At 32.9% G+C, this 26,080-nt stretch overlaps 3 protein-coding genes across 3 annotated transcripts in view; all 3 read right to left on the minus strand.

Annotated features, from left to right (window-relative positions):
* LOC102609569 (LEAF RUST 10 DISEASE-RESISTANCE LOCUS RECEPTOR-LIKE PROTEIN KINASE-like 1.2) overlaps positions 1 to 23,437 on the minus strand; it is a 43,092-nt gene extending 19,655 nt beyond the window's left edge. The window contains exon 1 of the mRNA XM_052438015.1: positions 22,689 to 23,437. Within this exon, the coding sequence (XP_052293975.1) occupies positions 22,689 to 23,310 (622 nt within the window). The 5' untranslated portion in view covers positions 23,311 to 23,437. The remainder of the gene's footprint in view (positions 1 to 22,688) is intronic.
* On the minus strand, positions 17,589 to 22,682 carry LOC107174250 (LEAF RUST 10 DISEASE-RESISTANCE LOCUS RECEPTOR-LIKE PROTEIN KINASE-like 2.1). The gene is made up of 3 exons (XM_052438017.1): positions 22,536 to 22,682; positions 20,010 to 20,042; positions 17,589 to 19,154 (listed from the first exon to the last, which is right to left on the minus strand). Exons 1-3 carry the CDS (start codon positions 22,630 to 22,632, stop codon positions 18,028 to 18,030), a joined length of 1,257 nt encoding a protein of 418 aa, XP_052293977.1. The 5' UTR covers positions 22,633 to 22,682; the 3' UTR covers positions 17,589 to 18,027.
* A 358-nt stretch (positions 23,438 to 23,795) lies between the features above and the next one.
* Positions 23,796 to 25,401, minus strand: LOC127900553 (LEAF RUST 10 DISEASE-RESISTANCE LOCUS RECEPTOR-LIKE PROTEIN KINASE-like 2.7). Its single transcript, XM_052435702.1, has 2 exons — positions 24,344 to 25,401; positions 23,796 to 23,866 (listed from the first exon to the last, which is right to left on the minus strand). Exons 1-2 carry the CDS (start codon positions 25,155 to 25,157, stop codon positions 23,796 to 23,798), a joined length of 885 nt encoding a protein of 294 aa, XP_052291662.1. The 5' UTR covers positions 25,158 to 25,401.
* Positions 25,402 to 26,080: the final 679 nt, after the last annotated feature.

The following is a 26,080-nucleotide window of genomic DNA, read 5'->3' on the forward strand; positions in this document are numbered from 1 at the left end:
AATATTGACAGTGATAGCCATGATCTCTCCACCGTTTCTCTTCATTTTCGATTGCTTAAGCATTAAGGAATCAAGATTTCATTTGGCAAATAGTCTCACTTAAACAACTTAAACAAGCGTAATGCTATCCCCACGAGTTTGACCGAATGGTTTTCAAACAGCTTTCTTCAACAAACTCTCTAAGTTTGAATCGTGTAAGGTTGGGACTAAAAATCAATTTGGGTTATATTTTTGCCATACTTTCTCTCTCTCTCTCTTTTTCCTATAGTATGGGTTGATTAATAAAAATATAAAATAATAAAAATAAATCATGTGTATCATGTGATTGTTTCATCTAACTAAAATTATTATGCCACTTCATGAGTTGGTACTGTACCAAAAATTCATGGCTCTAATATTATTACAGTTACATAATCGTTAACTAGTTATTCGTTTAAGTTTTTAGTAATTTAGTTTTTGAATGTGATCATCAGTTGGGTTTGAATGGTTCAAAGATGATGAAGGTAAAATTCAAGTCATCTTTGATGAATGATTTTAAATGGATGATAAGTTTGTATGAGGGAGCAGACATGTCCATTCGCGTAGAAGATATTTTAGATGCCTGAAGTCATCGGTACGTAGATCAGGATCATGTAAGCCCTAATCTTACTCTGAGACCCATTGATTTTATAAATATTAAATTTACTCTGTGATTCATCAATAGTCTAACTGTAGCAGCCATAATTCACGTCTAAATACAGTAGCCACTATTCTATCACGTGGCAGGGTACCATTAATCCATCGTACTCAATTAAAACCCTCCGTGAGTTGGTCTCATGCAAATTTTCTTAATGCCAAACAGAGGATAAGAAGTATAATTAAATTTGAAAAAAATAATAAATGTACATTTAGTCCTTATATTTTTATTTAAGTGGCCATTAGTCATTAAATTTTTAAAGTACCTCAAAACACTCCTGCAATTAAATATATTACATCTTACCCTATTTTTTTTTATTTTCACAATAATACCCTTCCAACAATATTCTTGACATTAATTAATTTATCGATAAAAAAGTTTATTAGAAAATTAACTAATAAACATCAGTGTGAAAGAACTAGTATTTTTTGTATATGTGTAACAACTTACTAATAATTATCTATAAATAACTTAATATTAGCCAACTTAAAGCAATATTTAATATCCTTCCAATAATCTTACTAATAGTTATTTCATAAAAAAATTAATGTACCAAATTAATCCTAAAAGTGAAATAATAATATAAAAGTTTGTGTAAACTTTTATGCGATTTGTAAAGTTTGTTTGATAAATTATCATTTTTCATTAATATCCTTAAGAATATTGTTGCAAGGGTACTATTGTAAAAGAAAATAAGAGCAAAAATAGGAGTGTAACATATTAAACAATATAGAGACTAAACAGACACGTAAATCAAAATATAGAGACCAAACGAGCATTTACACCAAAGAAAGGTTAAAAATCTTATTGATAATATAGCAAAGTGTCAATCAATGTGGATACATAAATATGAAAAACATTATTTTCTATTGTTTTTAAAATCATTTTAGCTATATGAAATTTGAGTTTTATTATCAAGGTTGCGGATGCTCTAACTAAGGTGGCGTTTGTTTTTTTATCTGAAATCTAAATAGACCTGAATTAATTTGAATTTTGAATAGATCTGAATGTCTGAATCTGAATAATATGTTTATTTTTTTGTCTGAATGTCAGAAAATAAGTATTAAGTTATTTGTTTTTTTTCAACTTAAAAAGCTGAAAATATGTACTTTTACATTTTTATCCTTATTAAATTTGAATGTCAAATAAATAATAAATTAAATACCACAATATTTTAACATTTATAAGTAAAACTATATTCAAGTGAATATATAAAATACCATAAATTTTAAATTTTATCGTATATAATATAAGAAAGAAAAAATAGGGAAATTTTTATGTGGGGTAAATGTCTATGGGTGAGTTTTGGGATAAATATGAAAAATAAATTATAAAGCAGAGATATTTTTGAGATTAGCAAGTAATTGACTTAATTCTTATTTCCCCATTAAGTAAAAAGTCAAAAAAATTAGCTTATTTTATTAAGTCAAAATTATCTAAAAAGTCTCATTAAGTTATAAAAACAAACACCTCTAATTAACTTAAATAATTAAGTTAAGTCACTTTAAGTCATTGAGTTAAAAAACAAATGCCGCCTAAGTTTCCGTTCTATTGTGCTAGTTTTCTTATTTGAGTGGAAGATTTTTCACAACATTTATCTCAGAAAAATTGAGGATTATGCCCTTGGTTTTCAGAGAAACTAACTGAAGCCCCTCATATGTTTGAAAATGGGTTTAAACCCCTTAAGAGTTATAATAATACTAACTTTATATATCGTTTCACTATTTTATTCTTGGTGTTGATGTTAGCCATAAAATTTAAATATCTTTGAGAGTATAAATCAAACAAAAAACTTATATTTATCCTTAATGATTACAATAGTTTAATAAATATGGAGAAAACTTAGCTTTGATTTACTAGGGTACTAAGTCATTTGCTCATGGTATTTGTGCTTAGAAGAGGAAACCTTATTATATAACATGGAGTTTGTTGGATTTTATGGCAAAAGATAAAACAAAATGAATGCATAAATATACCCACCGTGGTATATTTTTGGTGCCATTATCATCTTTTTGTCATGTTCAAACGCATATATTGCAATGGATACATACGGCCAAATGTTATTGCAATTTTAAATATGACCATACAATATTTGCCTCCCTTTTATGTAGTGCTTCAATGGTCACATATGACCAAATGTTATTATAATTTAAATGGATACTTTATACAACTATTATGGGTAATTATGACATTTTTTCTACTTGAAATCTTTGTCCAAGTTTATAATTTATTATTAAAATAAATTTGATAATTAAGGGTATATAAATCATTTTACTTGATTTATATTCTCAAAATATTTAAAAATTTTGGCTAATCAAGATTATGGGTAGAATAGTAAAATGATGTATAAAGTTAATCTCATTATAACTCTAGAGTGGTTTGGAATAACATAAAGAGGTTTTGCTTAGGATCTCCAGATAACATGGGGTAATTCTCATTTTCCTATATATCTTTTTACTTTTGAGTTTTAGAATTTTGATCGAGTGAGTGGTTTCGCTCACCTTATGGAGTGATGCTGCATATGTTTAAATATGATTAGCGGACTTGTGAAGTGAGACCCACAGCTAAATAGAAACTACACAGGTGCAACATTCCTCATATGATCGCTACACTTGAGTTTTAAATCCATAAAAAGGAATAAGAATTGTTATTTCGGTCAAAAAAAAAAAAACTGATGTCGTTTTCATTGATTATGTTAGATAATACAAATGAGTGTCTGTGTGTGCATATAAAAACTATAATGACAAACACTTGCTATTAAGAACACTAGCCGTTGGAGGAAATCATGAAGGCTTTCTTTGTTTATTTTCTGCTCTAATTTAAATTATATCTGGAAAAAATAGACTAATTTTCATATAATTAATTTATCAATTAAGATTTTTTTACTAAAATTGAATATTATTATAATTTAACTAAAAAGAAATTAATTTATAAAAAGAAAGAGTAATAGGTAGAGATTCTTATAATTTAATTGAAACTGCGGGAAACCGAAGAAAAACCGAAGAGATTCTTCAGTTTCTAATCAATCTTTTGAATCTCTAGTATTACATTTTTCTTTACTTCACTAAAACTTTTTTTTTTAATTTCTAAAATTTACAAAAGGAGGAGAGGATAGACCGATAGAGGTATGGTGTTGTTGTGGTTTGTTATTATTATTATTTTTATGCCTTTTAAGAATTACACGCATGCTTGGTAGGTGTCTCTCATATGCACCTTCACCCCCATTATTCAATCACAATGCTAAAACATATATATGCATGTTTGCGATGCGTCACCCACACGCTTTTGCCCATTCAAACACAAGTCACAATGCAACATGCATGCTTGCAATGCGTGACTCACAACTTTGTTCTATGGATAAGTGGCAATGCCACAAGTATCATGGTTAGGGTAACACTCGATCGGCAACTTGATTATCTATAAATACCATATCAAACTAGAAGCAAGATCTCGCAAGAACTCAACCATTTAATTACTTTTTATTACACTAAAGAGAGAGTTATTTTATGTATGGAAGATTATGAAGACCGCACAAGGAAAAGCAGGTATTTTTGGTTATATAAGTTAAGTTGAGTATGATGTTTATTTCTTATATTAATATATATTATTTATGAAATAATTAATTATTTTCATAAGAAATTTTTAGGTAAGAACGAATGTTCAAAACTGCCTATAATTATGGTTGAGGCTTTTATTTAGTCCTGGGTCGTGGCTAATTTTGTTGATATAGTAAATAATAATCTCAATCTTCTTGTAGTTTTTTAACATGGGAGAAATCCTAACAGGATAGGTTAAATGGCTGAATATGAATGACGTAACATTATGATTAAAAGTTTGTGCTTTGAAAAAGAAGTGATGTTGCGGCACTTAAAAATGTCGTTTAATATCTCTTTGTAGGTAACATAGAAGGCTGCGGATTTTATAAGTGCAATGCTACTCATTTATGTTATCTTTAATTAAATAAAAATGATGTACACTATCCTATCCTTTGTTAGTTGTGTGAGTGTTAATCCGTTTAAATAAAACTAAAAAGCTCTCTTAATGCATACAAGACATTTTTTTTTGCACGTTATTTTTTTAATATGAATAAATAAAAATGTTGTGCAACAATTTATTGATAGGCTACCCACTTCACTGTCAATGTGTATTTTTAACTTTTACGTTTTTTTTTTTTACTCTTTCTTTCGCTATAAAATTTCAAACCAACTCCATTATCTGCGGAATAAAATTAAGCATCGTCTTTGGAATAAAATTATGATATTATCCTTTTGCACATTTACTAAGTTCAAATTAGATAAAATATATTTTACTAATGTTATATAGTACCGATCTAATCCATAATACGATATTTAGATATCTTATTAAGGGAGGACAATGCAAAAATTAATATTATATCGAAGAAAATCAGAGATGAACAAAATGCCTAATAGCTAGAAATTATAAATGTATAACTATTGAATGTTACACGAAGTTAAAGACTGGGTTTGTGTTTGGAAGCTGAGAAAATGAGAAGAACATACAGAGAAAATTGAACTGATTTTTGTGAATAAAACTGAATCTTAGTCCTTAGAATCTATTGCATTTACTGATTACATTTACATATATACTTGGGTCTTGACACTACTAGAAAAATGGTCTTTACTGACTTTAGAATAGTGTCAGAAATTACTTTTACTGACATTTGTTAATTGTGTCAGTAATCTGGGAGTCAGAAAAATAGTGACACTTGTAATTGGTGTTAGTGATTATTGTTACTATAGAATTACCAGATTTATGACACTATGGTATTAGTAATTACTGAGAATGATCACTTGTTAAAAGTTACTTTCACCATAGTATCACAAAATATTATGACACTATAGTAATAGTATTTACTAACAATTATTACATGTCAATAGTTTGTTTTACACTGGGATATGACATGATAGAATAAACGGATACTAATACTTTAGTGTCAGCAATTTGTAATACTATAGCATCACTAATATTATGATGCTGAATCATTTTTTAGCGCTAATGGCTTCGATTAAATGGTGCTGAAATTATTGTTGTTACTCGATTATTTTCATTATTCTTTTAGTTTTGCCAATCAAATAATGGTATTCAAAGAAAATCTATTCAAATTAAACTAAAGTACAAATTTGAATACTTAAATATAAGTATATAATATCCGTACCAACATTTAAATAGGTATCAAATAAAATAGTAATACAAATATCCAAAATATTGTTTGAAAACATGTCAAATATTTACATGAACATATAATGACAGTTTGCAGGAAACAATCAGTACATCTACTCTTTGATCTTTGCCTTTCCCTTCACCTTTGCCACCTATAATTGCAGTATATAGAATCAATTAGCTACTATGCTACAAAAATCAATTCTTTGATATTTACAAGCAAAAATATAATTTACCTCATTATTGTATGCTATAAGTAACTTTGCAACATACATCGCCCACTAATCGCGAAGTTGCGAAAGATCGTCCATAGTGTACTCATTACAGCCCTTGAACTTCAAAAATAAAGCAACAAAATATATTCATATATTATAAAATATGTCCTAAAATAGAACAACACAATAACAACATATATTTTTAAGTTTGCCAGGATTAACATCAAAACTGAAGAACATGCAAATAAATTGTATTACCATAGCAAACAACGGTTACCAAAGTTGTCTAAGAAGCTGATAATTTATAATATATTATTTGCTTTACTCAATATTACTTCTAACACTCAGCACTGGGATTTATATGCTTTATATCTGTACATGCAGCAGGTCCAATCATTGCTCAATAATACTTTAACACTGAACACTGAGATTTATATGCATTCTATTTGTACATGCAACAGCTCCAGTCATTTTGGTTTCACTAAAGTGCCTTAAATACATAGTAGAACACAGTAAAAATTGGCATTAATTTTTCCAAACATGTTGAATGCATTCAGTAAAATGTATATAGCGTTATAGCTTTTACCTATAATAAATATGGCAAATGAAGTGTATGTGATTATCCTAAACATACACAACACTTCCTCTAATCCCTAGCACAAGATATGATTATATTGCTAGTTTCAAGCATAAAGCAGCAAACTGTTCACCCATTAACCATCTTTAACCATCTTCACAATTCACTTAAGAAAATCCATTTCACAATGCATTCTTCGAACAAATATTAAACAAGTTCTGGAGAAACTCACATTGTTTTCAAGAATGCACAAATCGCAAACAATATCCTGGATGTACTTCATCACATAGTAACCACATTCAAAGGTTCCAGCTTGTTTCGAACACTAAAAAAAAAAACAAAAACTTAGTTTCAAATATACTGATGAAGTAACAATGGAAATCATAATTTTGTTTCATTAATACCTTCACAGAGACCCACTGCACAGCCTTCTTTTTATTACTCTTCACTTGATGCATTGTTATCCCACTATAAATAATAAATAACAGATGCAACAAATTAATCTACAACATAAAAAATTAATAAAGAATTAAGTAAACTAATTAAACTTACTCATTCACCATTTGCTTCAACTCATCATCAGGATTATCACCTAATGGATCAAGATAATAAATTTTTCGCCTCACCATATCAATTGCTACTAGCACCCAGTGGCCACTAAACAAACAAGTAAAAAAAAAAAAAAAACAGATTACAAGATAAATTTAAATAATTTATGTTAAAAAATAAAATAGACAAAAAATAAATAAACTATACCCTAGGTTATATGGGAAGACAATTATTTGGGCTATTTGAATCTTGTCCAAAAGGTCTGAAATATAGGAACACCTATTTGGGTAGCTTGCTTGACTTGGGTGTAACTTAGCTATGCATCCAAATTGAATTGGAATAACACCACTGCCATTATCCATCTCTTCATACAAGTGTCTATTAAAAAAAGAAACTTTCATGGCATGAATATAAGAAATAAATAAATGACAGTTTGTAAAATCAGAAAACATAGTAAAAACATAAATCAAGTTTTTTATTTCTTACTTGATCCATATCTCCAAAACAGAATTTGAGAGCTCTGTAAACTCAATGACTTCATTGCAAATCTGCTCGTCCAATCTGCTCTCCCAGTAGACACCAAAAGTCTTCAAATCATGGGCAATCATAATCGTCCGTGGCAGGGAGCTCTCAATCATCAAAGAAAAGATGTTCATTTGTGAACTTTTGTTCTCTTTTCTTGCTTTCACAGCTCCACGAGTATTCTTTCTCAGAACCAGTTTCCTTGCTGTCACTGGTTTTACAACAACGGGTTCCTTTGTTGTTCGTTTCTGTTCATATAGATATACCACGGCATTTGTAGGAGAGCTTTGGCCATCCACTTTTCTCTTTGAAGGAGTTAATCTTGGAGATCTTCTTTGGGTGATTTTTGAAGTGGCTTCACAAACTACTGGGGGTGGATTCTGTGCAGGGGATGGCAGGGGAGGTGTGTTGATGTTTTTGTCAGGTTTTGGACAAACAGTGGGGTCATTGGTCACTGACTTTGGTCACCGACTTGGGGGTAGCTTTGGGGTTGTTGTTGGTCACTGATTTTGGGGTAGCTTTGGGGTTGTTGGTCACTGACTTTGGAGTTGCTTTGGGGTTGTTAGTCACTGACTTTGGAGTAACTTTGTTGGGTGATCGACGATCTATCTCCATCTTAACACTGCAACCAGCTTTGGAGTTAGGAAAGTTGGAACTGCCAACTTCAGTGTTGTTACAGGCGTTGATCCTTGCATTCATTTGATCTAATTGAGCTTGCATAAACTGAAAACTCTCCTGATACATTCTCCGTTCTCGCGCCAACTCCGTGGGGTCAGGGACATTGAAATACATGGATGGGGTGATGAATTGACCCAATCCTTGCACCCGACTTCCATTAGGCTTCTTTTGAAGTGCTTCACCTAGGATATCATTCGGTCCTTGGGATTGGAACGTTCCCTGCTCAACTTGACTTCTTAGCTCACTCTACAAAATAAATACAAAAATAATTTGATCAAAATTAGGAATAAAAAAACAAATAAGTTAAATAATGACAGTGGTGGTGGAAACTTACAATTCTCTCAGCCACTTGCTGCACTTCAGGTGTATAAGTTCCATTTTTTCTCCTATGAGCCAATAACCAGGCTTCACTGCGGTCAATCTTGCGCTCAGTAACTCCGAGGTCCAACTGCTGTAATAATTCAACAAAAATTGAATTGAAAACTGGTTTGAATCATCCTATTATTTGTATTGAAAATGTCATAAGTTTGTATAGAGTGGTTATTATACTTACTCTTTTATGCAACAACCCAGCATATCCTGTGCTGCCCAAGTGATGATTGTACATATTCTTTGCTCTTTTTTCCTTTGCTGCCTTACTTTTGTCCTGCACAAAGCGGATATTGATTAAAATGGTTACATGAACTCAATAATATTATCTAACTAACATAATTTTAAACATACCTGAAAGGCTTCAGATAAAATCTTATCAACAAAGCTCTTCCAGTCTTCTTTTCTAATGCCTTCATACTCAAGAGGAGGTTTTTTCAGTGAACTCAAGTTGTTTGCATTGGGCAGAATATATTCATTGGCCAACTTACATCTAAAGCCCCTTAATGCAATTCCCATCCACTTCAACACTTGGGTTTTCGCCTTAAGACTCAACTTAAACTTTTTCTGAAAATGAGTCCATAACGTTTCCTTGATGTCTAATGGCACTTTCCTCCAATCATCATAGATAATTGGAACTCTTTCTCGTACAATCACCCCAATGTAGTTCCTCAGATAATTTCTCTTTTTGCCAACTGGAACTCCGTAGGAATTGTACATAACCTCAGTGTCGTCACTAGCTCCTCTATGCAGGTCTTTCTTCTTTGTAAGGTTTCGTCTTGGTCTGCCTTCTAGATCTGGATCAAATGTTGGCTCCTTTTTTTCTGCCATGTCTCCAACAAACCTGTAAATACATCAAAGTGGATGAGTGCACCACATACCAATCTAATATCCTAATATAATAATAAAATAATAAAAAACAAATTTGTTGGTGACTTACGGGAAGTAGTGGTAATAAGGCATAATAGTTGGATTATTCATTTTCCGCACCAATATTTACAAGAAAAACATCAACAACTACTCTGACACAAACTCCTCATCACCCAAACCTAACTTATATTCTAGAAAATTGTTGGATAATGGTGCATACTCATCGATGCCATCACACAAGTCCTCATTTGAATAATTACATTTTGAGCTCACTGAACAAACAATTGATTTACTATTATCTAACTGATCTTTCACATAAAACACTTGCTTTGCATGACGAGCTAGAATGAAACAGTCAGATTTGTAGCCTATTCGATCTAAATTGACTACAGTGAACCCTAACTCATCAACATTAACCCCTCTATCATCTACCCAATCGCACTTGAAAAGTACGTTCTTAACCCCTAGATAATCAAGCTGCCAAATTTCACTGACAACCCCATAAAAAGGCATATCCCCAAAATGAGGATTTTTGTCTTTCGAACTTGAAATCTGTAAAGTGTTAGCAACTACATAAACGCCACTGTTTTGTGTTATGCGGTTGCTGTCCCGATCTCTTATAGCAAAATTAAAACCATTAATACAGTAGCCATCATATGTAACCACGCTTGAGCGGGGTTTGTTTGCCAGCGACCATACTTTTTCGTCAACCACTACATTATTTGCTTTATCAGTTGTTACCTATTGTTCAATTAATAAAATCACAATTATTAGTTGAAAGAGAAAAGTTTGTGCGCTTTTACTTGGATACTTTTATTAGATCTAATGAAGTTAATCTAACCTTTTGTTTCAACCAATCAGCAAACGTACGGGAGTGCTCGGTTGGCAACCATAAAGGCTTTTTTAATTGACGAGGGTGTGTTGATTGCAATAAGGCCAAATGCTCCCTAAAATTATACCAACAGAATTATTAAAATTGAAAAAAAATTAACGAAAAAGAGGTTCAAATTTTCAGTCACATACTCTATGTATGGTTAAATCTCGGGGGTGTTCACCAGAACACATTGGTGCGCTTGCGCCAATGTAGGGCCATCAACCACCTTAATATTTGCACCTCCGAGTGGCCTTTCGACTGTAAAATCAATTAGACAACCAGTAGGTAGTCCGATTGAATTACAATTTGAAAAGTATTCAGCACAAAATTCAAGTGCTTCCTCAGCAATATAGCACTCTACAATGCAACCTTCAGGATGGTATCGGTTGCGTACATAGCCCTTTATAGGTTTCATTTCTCTCTCAAATGGATACATCTATTGAAGGTAAACCGGGCCACATAATCTAACTTCTTCAACTAGATGGACTGTTAAATGGACCATTATATCGAAGAAGGCAGGTAGGAAAAATTGTTCTAAATTGTATAAGGTGATTGTAAGTTCTTTTTGCAATTGGTCTAGAGAATTGGGCTCTACTACCTTAGAACACAAAGAATTAAAGAAAAGGCACAACCTGATTATGACAGATCTGACATTTTGAGGTAAACAATTTCGAATTGCTAATAGTAGTAGTTGTTGCACAAGGTATGACAATCATGAGACTTAAGCCCATGAAGACGACAATCATCCATTGAAATAATATTTCTAAAATTAGAACAATAGCCATCAGGAACTTTAACACTTTGCAAGGTTTCACAGAACATTTTTTTTTTCCTTCTTACTTAAAGTGTACGGGGCAGGGGGCAGGACTTTGTTTTGTTCATCAGGAGCTAATACAATCAATGCTTTGTTAATTTTTTCTCTAAGGTCTGGATGTGTAAGATCTTTTCTAGCATTAATTCCATCTTTTGTTTTCCCTGGTTGATGGAGTAATGTGCCATAGATGCTCTCGCATACATTTTTCTCAATATGCATCACATCTAGTTGATGGCGAACTAACAAATGTTCCCAATATTCTAAATCAAAGAAGATTGATCTCTTTTTGTACAGCAACTGAGCTACATCCCCTTTACCCTCACCCTCACCTTCAATCTCACTATCTCCCTCACACTCACCCTCACCCTTACCCTCAACATCACCCTCACCCTCACCTTTACCCTTACTGTTACCCTTACTGTTACCCTCACCTTTACCCTTATTGTGACCCTCAACCTCACCCCGTTTACGCTTTTTTTAGACCTTTTTCCCAAACTTGGTGTCAATGTCAGCCACCAAGTTTAAGATATTTGTACCAGACAAAGGCTTAGGAGAATTTTCAATAAACAGCCTATGACCCATATATGACATTTTCCGACTATGCGGTAGCCAACATGCACATGTGTTTATCCCACAAACTGGACAACCATAATACCGCTTAACAGTACACCCAGACAAGTTTCCATAAGCTGGAAAATCACTAATTGTCCACATCAACACAGCTCGTAAATTAAAAGTTTGTTTCCTATAACCATCAAACACATCGACGCCTACATCCCATAGGGTTTTTAAGTCCTCAATCAATGGTGCTAGGTATACATCTATGTCATTTCCAGGTTGTTTAGGACCAAATATCAGTAGAGACAACATCATAAATTTTCTTTTCATACACAACCACGAAGGAAGGTTATATGTTATCAATGTAACAGGCCAACAACTATAAGTAGTGCTAAGTGTGCTATGTGGGTTAATCCCATCAGATGATAAAGCGAACCGAAGATTTCTCGGCTCTTGGGCAAAATCAGGCCATTTCTTGTCAATTAACTGCCAAGCTGGTGAATCTGCTGGGTGGCGAAGCTTGCCATCTCTAATTCTTTTATTTTCATGCCATGTTAAGTTCTCAGCAGTTTGTGGTGATTGAAACATTCTTTTCAACCTAGGAATTATAGGAAAATACCATAACACCTTTTTAGGGACCCCCTTTCTAATTTTTTTTTATCCATCTTTTCTTATTTGCCACCTAGATGCTCCACACCTTGGGCATTCACTAAGATTCTCGAACTCATTCCTATAAAGAATGCAATCATTTCAACATGCATGTATTTTCTCATAATCTAAGCCTAATAGCTTCATTATTTTTCTGGCCTCATACATGGACTTAGGCAAATTATTATCATTTGGCAATATCTCATTAAGCACTTCCAATAAAACTGAAAACCCACTATCAGACCAGCCATAAAGTCCTTTTATATTGTACAGTTTCATTAGAGTCGATAACTTTGAATGCTTTGAACCCGGATATAGGTGCTTTTCAGCATCTTCAAGCACATTCTTAAAAGAACTAGGATCTTTATCACAATGCTCAAAAGCATCATGAACCATGTCATCTACATAACTATAATCCGGACATCTAAAACGTTGATTTTGTGGCTGGTCTTGGCATTTTACAGAGGTAGGTTTCCGGTCCACCTCACCATGCCAATTCCAAACTAAATAATTTTCTAGAAAACCTTTTTTGAATAGATGTAGCCTCACTTGTTGAGGACTCAAAAACTCCATATTACAACAAGTAGTACAAGGACATCTAATTGACATTCTATTTTCAGAATTAAGAATGGCAAACTCCAAGAAATCATCAACCCCATCACTATACTCATCAGACAATCTATCACAGAATATCCAAGTTTTGTCCATAACTTGTATTGTTACCTGTTCATTTGTTAGATGTTGTTAGTTTAATAAGTTTACTTAAATTGCACAAATAACTCCAAACTTTAGGTTTAAATTAAAAAATACAAATTGCAAAATAAATCTAAATTCTATTTGTTTAGAGTCACTTAAATATATGTACGCATTCAGCAACCCAACAGAGCATATATGTAAGCATTCAGCAACCCAACAGAGCATATATCTAAGTATTCAGCAACGTAACAGAGCATACATGTACACATTCAACAAGCCAACAGAGCATACATGTACACATTCACCAAGCCAGCAAATCTAACTTACATGTACACATTCAGCAAGCCAACAAAACATGCCACATCCACATTTTTCAAAATTTCTTTTTCATATTAGAACAAACAAAAGTATATATTAGAATAAAAAATTTTATTCCAGAACAGTCTATGCAACAAAAACGAAAGTAAAACTATACATGTCAATATTTAAAACATCTCAGTACAAGTAAAACTTAGAACACAACGATAATATAAATTGAAAGTAAGTGAGTGATTTAAAAGAATTACCAAATGAAGACAGCTGTTACACCGTAAACTTTTGTGATTCTTCAAAAGTGACAGATTGTTAATTACTATGTCAGAGAGCTGTACAAGGGAAATCACATAAAAAAAGATTAAGGACAATACTTGTTGTTGTTGAAGGGTTTGCATGTGAGATATTGCATTTATACTAAGTCTAGCAAGTGCATTACAGGGAAAGGATTGATGAATTGACCCTTTGTTAATATGTATCTTTATCTAGCGCTAATTAAATGGAACAAGTTAGGCCCAAAATTAAAAGCATCATGCAAAATTTAAAATGCAATTTCGAGAAATGGGGAAAATGAGAAAAACCCAAATCTACATTGACATTGTATCCATCAATTCTAGTTAAAGTGTACATGAAATTCAAAGTCCAGTGACAAGGCAACTAAAGAAAGAGACGAAAGAAAACTAATTTGAATCAGGTACTTATAAAACTACTCTTAGTTAAAGACTCTAGTACAATAATTCAACTTCAGTTACCTTTACCTCTCTGTTAGGTTTTCCCATGTCCCAAATTATAAACAATCAAGATTACAAAAAAAAAACTAAGAATTTTAAAACTCATTCTACAGTTAAACCGCAACAAAACAACATGCATGAGGAAAATAGGCACTGTAAATTGGAAACATAATAATTAAAAATAAATAAAAATGAATAAATGGCACCTTCATAAACAAATTTATCGCAGTGAAGAGAGAGAGACAGAGAGAACCGAATCGTGATAGAAATGAATTCCTCTGCTTCGAGCTTGGTTGGGATCGACGCGAAGTTTGATTACAGTGAGGGGTATGATTTTAGGGTTTGGTTTACTTAGCTTTGACAGAGAAGGAGAACCGAGTGGTGAAAGACTGATGAGTGAATGACTTAGAAAAAAATTAGCTTCGATTTTGGTTTTAGGGTTGTATAAAACGATGCGTTTTACTTATCTTTATTTTCCTAAGTGAAACGATACCATTTTTAACTGAAAATATATTATTTACTAATAAATTTTCAGCCAAAACCCGCTAAAATTTTTAGTGAGCCGCGCTCAATACATTTCAAGTGCTTCATATTAAAATTATAATATTCTACTAATTCAGTTGCATAACTAACAAAAAGTCAGAACGGTTCCAATTTTAAACTTAAATGCTTTGGCTTTGGAAAGTCCTGGGTTCGAAAATCAGTTTGGAACGAAATTTATATTTTATTTTCTTTTACTGATACCTTAGTGTCACCAAGAAAAAGACCAATGGTCTTTTTCTTAAACTTAAATGTTTCGATGTTCGAGGTCCCAGGTTCGAATTCCATCTGTTACGTGATTAGAATTATTTTATTTTTATTACTAATACTTTAGTGTCAGCGATTTCTGATGTCACAATTACAGACACCATAGTATCATTAATTTGTGATACATATGTGTTAAACACGGAAAATGGCCCATATGTATACAAATACTGATACTTTGTAATAAAGTGTCACAAACCAAGTGTCAGTAAAGACCATTTTTCTAGTAGTGTGAACATTCTACAGACCATCAGCATGAGTCTGTACAATTTGTTAAGCTAAGTAACTTCGCTTTAACAAACTCTCAACAATGTAATTAACTTTCCTGACTCAACTGACATGTCAGCAGTTGTAACTAATCTTACTAACAGATTTGATCAGTATTAATCAATCCAATTATATTATCTTAACAGAGATAGATTAGTGGAATTTTATTTTTGGGGTTTGGAGACATATTTCGAGCCCCACTAGGCATTTGGAATAAAACTAAGAGAAATTATCATTGCACCACCTTTATTTTGTCTTATGTTCATCCAACCACTACAAAATTCTAACATGTACTTTGCAACACCTTTCTTTTCACATTTGTATCAACTAACCACTTTTGCATTAACATTATTAAATAATTTTAATAAAATGGCAATTTTATCCCAAATAAATTAAAAGACCATTTTATTTTATAAAAATTTTAAAAAATAAAAAATTATAATGATAAAAAAAATCCCTAAATTTAATAAAAATAAATCCCAAAATTAGAATTTTTATTTTTAATAAAAAATATTTTAATATAAAATTATAATTATAAAAATAATTGCAAAATTTTGGGATTTAATAAAAATCCCATAAATTATTAAAATTTTAGGATTTATTCTTTTAAGAAATAAATTCAGTTATTTTAATAAAAGTTTACAAAATTATAATTTTTTAATAAATAAATTCGTTTATTTTTATTAAAATTTTGTAAAATTATAATTTTTAATAAAAATAATTATTAAAATTTTGTAAAATCTAAATTTAGTAAAAATCAGTTGAGCACCTCCATTTGGGATTTATTTTTAATTAAATTTAGGGATGTTTTTATAATTATAATTTTTAATTTTAAAAGTTTTTATAAGATAAAATAGTCTTTTAATTTATTTGGGGATAAAATTATCATTTTATTAAAATTATTTAATAGTGTTAATGCAAAAGTGGCTAGTTGATACAAATGTGAAAAGAAAGGTGGTGTAAAGTATATATTAGAATTTTATAGTGGTTATATGAACATAAGAAAAAATAAAGGTGGTACAATGATAATTTCCCTAAAACTAATATTAACCATCTTATGATGCGCATGGTATAGTTGAAGAATTCAGCCTCTTTACGGAAGCAGTTCAAAGGTTAATTCCTTGCGTATAACGAATTAATTTTGAATTTCAGAATTTATTTTTGCTGCTGTTTATTATAAGATGGTTATTAATTTGATTTTCAGATGAAACATTGATTCCGCAGATATGCTTGGAGGGTAGAAATTGATTTACAGGATACTCTTAGATGCTTTTAATGAAATTGAGGAAGATATGGCCAAGCAAGGAAGATCACGCTGCGTAATTATGCAAAATATACGGTACACGTTATCATCTCTAACTCTTTTTTTTTTTTTAAATTACTAATATGTATATTGTACACAATTACGAGACAGATAAAAGGGAGAAATTGTTGGCATCTTTTACGCTGCGCTAGGAGGGCTTGATCTCAAAATGGGCTCGCTCTTATTTTCGAAAATATGACTTTATTTATATTACCGATTTACCTTGATTTGATATTTTTTATGTTTTTTTTTAATATCTTTCCTTATTTGGAATCCTGAATCCCTGATCCGCTTTGATGATAGACTTTGTATTAATGTTAAATAGAGGGAGAAATAAACAATCACTATAATAATAGAGATATGATTATAGGATACGAATCTCTTCGAGTGTGTGGAGTAGGGACTAGACCATTATACAGTTCAACTAAGGTTGGATTTTGTTCTTTAAGGAGAAATAGTTATTGGGTTCTGAGGACAATAACTTACTGCTATTGAAGAATACTAATTAATGCTTGCAAATCTAGGGAGAAAGATAATTGTGGGAAAAACTACAATTTTGTTTCCCTGTTTTATCTTCAAAAGATTTTAACCATCAGTAACATCTTAGAAATTCTTTCTATGGTCAAAAGATTTTAACCATTGATAATATCTGAAAAATAGCTGAGTTTGGGCTCTAAAGTGTTGGTCAATTCGTCTTAACCCGACAAGTATTTTCATAGCAAAGTGTGCTTTGTACTCTTTCTCACGACCAAAATCCTTTTTATCAAAAATTGTTAATAACGAAACTTAAACATAAATCATAAAGAAAACTGATATTGAGAAGGGTACGACTTCAGCCCTCGCACTGACGGCCTGTTATTTGGTTCACAATGGGACACATTTTTTTATTTTAATGGATATGATATTTTGGGTCTCACCGACGAAATCCATACACAGCTGCCATCTCAATGGACGGACAATGTGCCCAGTCCGCACAAGTTCTTCTCTAAATCATATATGGTAACTAATTGGACACGTGGTACGCTTTCCTAACTTCCAGTCAATACCAAATATTTTTGCAACTACGACTTAATCAGACAGTGCCAAGTATTCGTACAATTCATCAAAGAATGTAGCTTACTAGACCATTACTCAAGAGTATCTCCTCAAGTTCACGCAATCAACCATTAATTTCTCAGAAAATTTCATATGAAATTGATTTCCAACCTAGAAACTGACTGGTGCGTTCTGGGCGTTTGATTGCCAAAGTCACGTCAACGGAGATGGTGAACAGAGCAGCTTTCAAAATGGCAATTCAACTTCACTTGATTCGCATGAAAAATCAGAACCTTGACAAATTACAATGTCATAACCTCATTTGTTGTACATAATTTGATGATTATGTCACGAAGTTGAAATGGTGGAAGAAGATGTTATTGGTGCTCGTGGAGGAGAATCGACGAAAGGCGTTGGTGGGATTTGCAAGGCTTCGTTGCTTTCTTGCAACATTTCTATCACTCTGTTCATGGGCGGCCTATTCGATGGACGAGTCTGGATACACCACAAACCAACAATAATCATCTTCTTGACAATTTCACTTTCCTCACCGGTCACAACACCAGGCAATTTAAATTCTCTGCCCTGCTGGACATGCTTGTAAATCCAATGGGGAAAGTATATCTCGCTAGAATGATCAATGCCAGAATCACGGTAATTTTTGCATCCAACCAATTCCATAATCATCATTCCGTAGCTATACACATCGGACTTGTGTGAAACTTCTCCAAAGTTTCTATTGAAAACTTCTGGAGCAATGTAGCCGATTGTCCCTCTAGCCTCTAACATCGACACGATGCTCTCTTTCTTAAGGCAAAGTTTTGCCAGACCAAAATCTGAGATCTTAGGAACAAAATCTTCATCAAGGAGAATGTTTTGAGGTTTTATGTCGAAATGCAAAATCCTTGTGCTGCACCCCCGATGCAAGTATTCAAGCCCTTTCGCTATGCCTACAACGATTTCATACATTTTGTCCCATCCCAAGTGCTGACCACTAGGCTTCGAAGTATTCCCATTGTACACGAATTTTTCTAGGGATCCATTAGGCATGAACTCATATATAAGGGCTCTCTTGCTACCCTCTAAACAAAAACCCAGTAATGTGATAACATTAACGTGGGATGTTCTACTGATGCTTGCAACCTCATTAATAAATTCTTGTCCATTCCCTTTGGATGTATTGAGGAGCTTTACTGCTACAAGACGACCGTCAGATAACTTCCCTTTGTACACACGGCCATAACCTCCTTGACCGAGCTCGTCTTTGAATGAGTTAGTTATTTTCTTAACATTTGGAAAGCCGTGCCTTTTGGGAGCAAGAGATCCATAATTTCTAAAGAAAGCCTCAATATCTTGATCACTCTTTGTTACCTTTCTACAACAGACGGTCCGTAAAATTGATGAGTTCCTTTTCTTTCTGAATATACAAATAATTGCACAGGTGATTAGTATTCCCATCATTCCGGCACCTAAAGCTGCCGAAAAAAAAAAGTAAGCAAGTATTGATTAGATGCTGACTACAGTTGATTCTCTACACTCGTCATTATCTATGTAGCTAAAATAGTTTTATGATGCTTTCTTTTCTTATAAATAATTTCAATCAATTGGTAAACAAACTTTAATGAATGGTCAATCAAGATTAATCCTAAGACCGATTTGAAAATAGTAAGATTGATTAAAGATTAAAGAAAGACACCAGATATTTCTTGTAGTTCAGCAAGATTAGCTTGCTTCGGCACAACGAAATAGCCACAGCAAGCTTTATTGACGACACGGGATTATAAGATAAACCCAGCTTGTATCAGAGAACAATTCTGTCTTACTTGACTCTTCCTAATTCTGATTCAATAACAAAATATCTTGCCATATTACTCTGGTCATCAACTTTATACCCTGCTTCAGTGTCTGTTTGCTGTTACAACCGGCTTTAACTAACTCTGCAAGTGGGTCCAGCAGTTGCCAACTAAGCAATTGACACGTCAACTGTTTCTTCTAAACATGCATTTGGATCCACAGTTTCTTTTAGTAATTTGATTCATTTTTGTTTTGTTATTTCATATCAAGAATTATATATATGTATATAAAGATTTTTAGACTCGACGTAATATCGTTCAAAAGAGTATGGCTCGAAATCTTTTTTAAGTAATATTATGCTCTCTATGTGGTTAGGGTAGAATATCCCATTAAACTATATGTTTCTTTTACTGCTAGGCCACAGGAAAAAAAAAAGTGCCCTCTCCCAGTGACAGTTGATGGAAATGATGTTATTCATTGTGTCAACAAGAACTGCAAATGAAAAAAGAAACAAAAGAATGGATCAGTTATATTACCTACGTCAAACCTCGATGTCCAGCTACCATTGTCTGAAAGAGTAATAAATCAAGGGAATAAAGAGTCAGAAAGAACAGATACCTGCATATTGCAATAATATGGTTGTGCATACTTCATGTGCTGACTCTAATTCGAAGTTAAACAATTTAGAAATTTAGATTCGCTAGAACTAGCTCAAAATTCAGGCACTTGTACGTGCTAAATTAGCGTCAATTATACGTATATTTCAGGACTCTTTTAGATTTCTTTATAATTTAATTTAGAAATTCAACAGACAAGAAATAGTATCATATAATTCCACTGAGGATAAATTTCGGATTATCCCTTGTAAATTGATTATGTTTAAATCAATCCTTTACTTTTGAAAAATTATAATTTACTCACATTTTTGTTCAAAAGAAGAAGAAAAAAATAGAAGTGGGTTGATGATTTTTTTTTTTTTTTTGTCTTTTTAGTTCTTACAAAAATAAAGAATAAATTAAGGTTTTCAAAGATAAAAGAGTGATTTAAAGATAGTAAATTCACGAGAAAATGTTGAAAATAGAAATTCAGAATTTAGTAAACTATGCAGTAACCCTTCTTCATTTCAACTTAAGTAATTAGCTACTCTAATATTGTGGAAGTTTAGGAGTGTCTAAACATGGTTTACCATTAAGTGAAACTTGTTTGGAATCATTTTAAAAACTTAATTTGTAGGTAATGGCTATGGTGGAGCTGCTCCCTCATGGAGCATTGATGATATTTGTCAAATTATAGCAGTAAGTACAAATTTAATATTTATCTCTATAATCATACAATTATCATCAGTTCTCCACTGTTAAACAGATTCAATATAGTCCCCCTAATTTGTATGGTACGATAAGTATATTCCTCATATTTATTGGGACTCGAAACCGTTGGGACCACAATACGAAGGCCTTATTACTATTTCCCCAGAATGGATACCAGATATTCCATAAGTTCCCACACGAGTGGGCCTGTTGCACGACATGTACAGTTCGTCAACATCGCCATCGCCTTGAGATGCAGTAACGGCAATCAAGAAGCAGATCATGAAGGTAAGGATGGGGTTGAGAATTGGTGGAGGGAAGAGAGATGCCTCGTGATTTTGTACAACTAGTCTCTTCGTCTTGTTGAGGTGAACGAAGACTTGGTAAGATTATATGGGTTTAATTTGCTTAATTTCAAATTTGAAATGAAATTGTGAGAGCGATCTGTGGAATTTCATTATGTAAACGCAGAAAATAGTTGCTCAGACAAACAAATTAATTAAAGGTGAGCCCCTTTAGAATTTTCCACGAGAGAGACAGAAAGCGATGGGAGTTGACTCTTGACTTTTTCGAGTGTTGCATCCAAAATCACTGAAATGAGCGTATGGCTTGGTGCAAATCGGGTGAGGTTAGTTAAAAACAGATGGCTCCTAAGTTGCATTTCTACGGTCCCTTTTAATAAGTTTTGGTCCAATTTGTAGCTACACGGAAGTTTCTTAATCGATCAAAGCAATTCAAGACTTATTTGCCATTGTCTATGATTGTTGTCATTTAAAAGTTACAGCATGTTTATAAATATTTATTATTGTAGTTTAGAAGTTAAGAGCTAATTTGGTAATGTTGGAACTTTTAAAATAATTATCATTAATCGTGTTGTAAAAATAATTAGTTCTCAAGAGAATTAGTTAAATATTGTGGTAAATTTTATTTTTAAAAATGCTATGAGTTTTAAAAACAATTGTATGTGCTTAGTAATCTAACTGTTAAACTATTGTAAGAATACAAATAATTAAAATAGACATAATATTGAATAAAATTTGTTTATACATATATAAAATTGTATGCATAGATTTTTTTTATTGTGTATATATAATAAATAATAAGAAGAATAAATATTTTTAGATGATTAATTTTTTTTATCTTGTTATCTCAACATAATTTACAATAAAATAATCTATTATTATTTAATGATTTTATTTCCTAATTCGAGAGTAATAATTCGAGGCAATAAGAGTCAGAAAAGATATTCGCATATTGCAAAAACATGGTTGTGCATACTTGTGCCAACTCTAATTCAAAATCAAATAAACAATCTAGAAATTTAAATTAGCTAGAATTAGCTCAAAATTCAGACACCTGTGCTTGCTAAATTAGTGTCAATTGTACCTATGCTGCGTGCCGGTTTTAGATTTCTTTATAATTTAATCTAAAAAAATAAAAATTCAAAAGATAAGAAGGAGTGTTATATTTCCTCTAATACGGAAAATGTTAGAAATAAAATTTCGGAATCCAGTAAACTATGCAGTAGCCCTTCTTCATTTCAACTTGAGTTAGTCTAATATTGTCAAAGTTTAGGAATTTCTAAACACAGTTTCTAAGTGAAAGTTGTTTGGAATCATTTTTAAAGCTAATTTTTAATAAATAAACAGCGTGGACTGGCAAAGCCGCATGAACTGGCAAACAAACCGAGCCTAAGTTTTGACGATTAAAAGATTTGTAACGATAATACAGAAAATGAAGGGCGTAGATGCATACCATGACGAGGAGGATAAAGGCACGAAAATTCATCTGAATACTGATTAGATCCGCATATCCCTCCAGATTGAGAAGAAGTACATGTCGAACAGCGCATATCGTCCGCAACATATCTCACTTCGAACCCTTGATTCAGAGCCTCGATCAATTTACCTTCCGTAAGATAAAGAATATTGGGACGTGTCGGTTGTATGGGGACTTTAATAACACGGGAACATGAGTTGCTAAGATTGGGAAGCCGCGAGTCATCATAGTTGTCGATCGTGTAAAAGCTTCTTATAACTACTCCACCTTCTGAGGTACAACCATAATTGTTTTTGCCCAGCTGTGAGGAGAAATCAGCGGAGCAATCATAGAATAAACTGAGGTTTCGAACCTTCTCAGCGTAATTAAATAGAGGGTCGCTGATACTGGATTTCCGAATTGATTCAAGACAATCTCTACCTATATAATCAGCTATAACAATTCTCATGATTGGATTTGTATTGTTAATCTCTAAAACTCGAAAACTTTGATGTCCGATTCGTATGGTAGCATAGTCATTGTCATGACATTGGAGCTCGAAACCTTGGCGACCACAATACTGAGGCCTAATATTGCTTCCCCAGAATGGATAACCGATATCCTGCAAGTCCCCACACGAGTGAGAGCTGTTGCATGACATGAACTGTTCGTCACTATCACTATCGCCTTGAGATGCAGGAACGGCAATCAAGATGCAGATCATGAAGGTGAGGATGGAGATGAGAATTGGCGGAGGGAAGAGATGACTCATGATTATGTGCAACTATAATCTCTTTGGAAGAAACAAAGACTTGGTAAGATTATATGGGTTTGTTTGCTTGTATGAAGAGGTAATTGCCTAGTGCAACATTTCAATTTTTTTATAATTTGAAAAGCAGTTGCGAAAGCAATTTGTAGAAAATTTTATAACGTATAAACTAGCTAGGTCCCATGACAAATAAATTAATTAAAGGTGAAGAACCCCATTAGAATTTTCCACGAGAGAGCCAGACTGAAATCCAATGGCCGTTGACTCTGACTTTTAGAGACGGTTTGCCGGTAAACTCGTAAATATATGGGTTGGATCTTGGATTGCAAATCGAGCTAAATTTTTTAACAAAAGTTGGCCTAACCGATCCCCTTTCAACAAGCTTTGGACCCATTTGCAGCTACATGGAAATTGCAGAATCGATTGAAGCTTTTAATTCTTTAGTGGAATTAAAAAGCAATCGGAAGAATAATATAACTCCTCATATTCTATTGCTTTTCCATGTCACCTAAACGAATGGGCTTTGGCTGAAGACTGATGTACCCAAAAGTAATGTCCCCTAAAACATATAAATAGCGGCATAGCACAAACTTATTAAAAATTCAGAGTATAGATTAGTATGCAGAGGATTTTAATTCTCATATATCTAGTCCTAATTTTTAATTACCAATAACTGTTTTATTAGTCTATAGTGACTCCTCTTAACTCTAAGGTAAAGGATTATTGTGGCAGTTTATTATTATACTAGACTTTAGTTGTAGTATACTTAATTTGATAAACTGGGTTGATTATACACTTTAATTTAATTGGATTCTGATTATAGTGTATATAATTTTTTTTAAAAGATGTCTTAATTATTAATTATTTCTTACAACATTGGAGCTAAGGATGCTGGTCCATCTCATCAATCTTATCTCTCATAACTAGCTCGGTAGCTACTTAAAAACTAGAAAAAGTAAAAATAGTATATATATATATATCCCTTTGTATCGGTTAAAAATAAATCAATAAATAAATAAGTATCATGTATGCATACCTGGAGCTGTACTAGGATTAGCGGCGGCACTGTTTGCCGGTGGCTGCGTCCTGAAGCATGTCCTTGGCGAAGGTTGATGCGAGCAAAAGCAAGTAAAATCATTAATAGTCCTGTTATATCCACATTTCCCTCCTGAAGAATGGCAATCCCTGCATCGCTCTTGGTCTATAATCCACCTAACCTCAAAACCTTCTTTTATAACTTGATCAATAGTCATTAAATAATTTGTAAAATGATCAGCAAAAATCTCCAGGACTGGTATCAGGAGACTGATTTTGCATCTCCTTGAAAGTTCATCACTTGAAATTGCCGGCACGGTGAAGTAACATTCACTGGACCTGTTGTTTATCGGACATGTAAACTCCCGTTTCCGTGGTTGCTCTTCAGTTAGATGATCACAGTCGTAAAGCAAGCTGGCGTTTTGGTCGCTGAGAGTATACTCGAAGAGATTGAAATCCAAAGTACTGTTGATAAAGCTTACACGACAAATGTTCAACATGAAATCTGTTTTTGCAATCCTCAGGACTTGAGATTCATGATAGATTTCGTTGATATCATACTTCTGGGAATTGATATCAATGGTGGCTCTTTCTCCCTGGCAATCAAGCTTGAAGCCTGGATGACCACAATAATCAGGCTGGTCGTTTCTCCAAAAAGGATAGCCAATACCGGTGAAAATTCCGCAGCTGAAAGAAGCAGAACACTTGGAATATGCCTCCAAAGAGACATTAACATATCCTGAGAAAACTAGTGGGAATTGAAGCTGGCTGAACATGAGGATGAAAAGAGAGATTCTGAAAATATAGGAACTCATGATCCACAAATTGATTAACACGAGATTATTCAGCGGAAACTTTCAAAGACAGATTAGCTGCTAAAGGATAGTGCCACCATTAATTTACTAAAATAAACCGACTCTTTTCAGTTGTTGACTTAAGGTATGGAAATTGGAAGTAAACGAGGTCCAGTTTGAAGTAATTAACTGAGAGAATTTGCCCAAATACAAGAGTTGACTTGAAATCCTTTGCTTTTGGAAGGCTGTACCTTTTGGGAGCAAGAGATACATAATTTCTAATTAAAGCCTCAAGGTCTTGATCACTCTTTGTTGCCTTTCTACAACAGACGGTCCATAAAATTGATGAGTTGTTTTTCTTTCTGAATATACAAATAATTGCACAGGTGATTATTATTCCCAACATTCCGCCACCTAAAGCGGTCGAAAGAAATAAGTAAGCAAGTATTGATTAGATGCTGACTACAGTTGTTTCTCTACACTCGTCATTATCTATGTAGCTAAAATTATGATGCTTTCTTTTCTTATAAATAATTTCAATCAATTGGTAAACAAACTTTAATGAATGGTCAATCAAGATTAATCCTAAGACCGATTTGAAAATAGTAAGATTGATTAAAGATTAAAGAAAGACATCAGATATATCTTGTAGTTCAGCAAGATTAGCTTGCTTCGGCACAACGAAATAGCCACAGCAAGCTTTATTGACGACACGGGATTATAAGATAAACCCAGCTTGTATCAGAGAACAATTCTGTCTTACTTGACTCTTCCTAATTCTGATTCAATAACAAAATATCTTGCAATATTACTCTGGTCATCAACTTTGTACCCTGCTTCAGTATCTGTTGGCTGTTACAACCGGCTTTAACTAACTCTGAAAGTGGGTCCAGCAGTTGCCAAGTAAGCAATTGACACGTCAACTGTCTCTTCTAAACATGCAT

Source organism: Citrus sinensis, chromosome 3 (assembly GCF_022201045.2).
Source record: "Citrus sinensis cultivar Valencia sweet orange chromosome 3, DVS_A1.0, whole genome shotgun sequence".
Classification (NCBI taxonomy): domain Eukaryota; kingdom Viridiplantae; phylum Streptophyta; class Magnoliopsida; order Sapindales; family Rutaceae; genus Citrus; species Citrus sinensis.

Bases quoted from the DNA above. Each gene is read 5' to 3' on its own strand.
- LOC127900553 (XM_052435702.1), bottom strand. From the start codon at position 25,157: ATGAGTTCCTATATTTTCAGAATCTCTCTTTTCATCCTCATGTTCAGC. The intron at 23,867-24,343 runs GTATGCATACAT...TATATGTTTTAG, and splicing joins TAATCCTAGTACAGCTCCAG to GGGACATTACTTTTGGGTAC.
- LOC107174250 (XM_052438017.1), bottom strand. From the start codon at position 22,632: ATGCGCTGTTCGACATGTACTTCTTCTCAATCTGGAGGGATATGCGGA. The intron at 20,043-22,535 runs GTATGCATCTAC...TTACTCTTTCAG, and splicing joins CCTTTATCCTCCTCGTCATG to ACAATGGTAGCTGGACATCG. The intron at 19,155-20,009 runs GTAATATAACTG...TTTTTTCGGCAG, and splicing joins GACATCGAGGTTTGACGTAG to CTTTAGGTGCCGGAATGATG.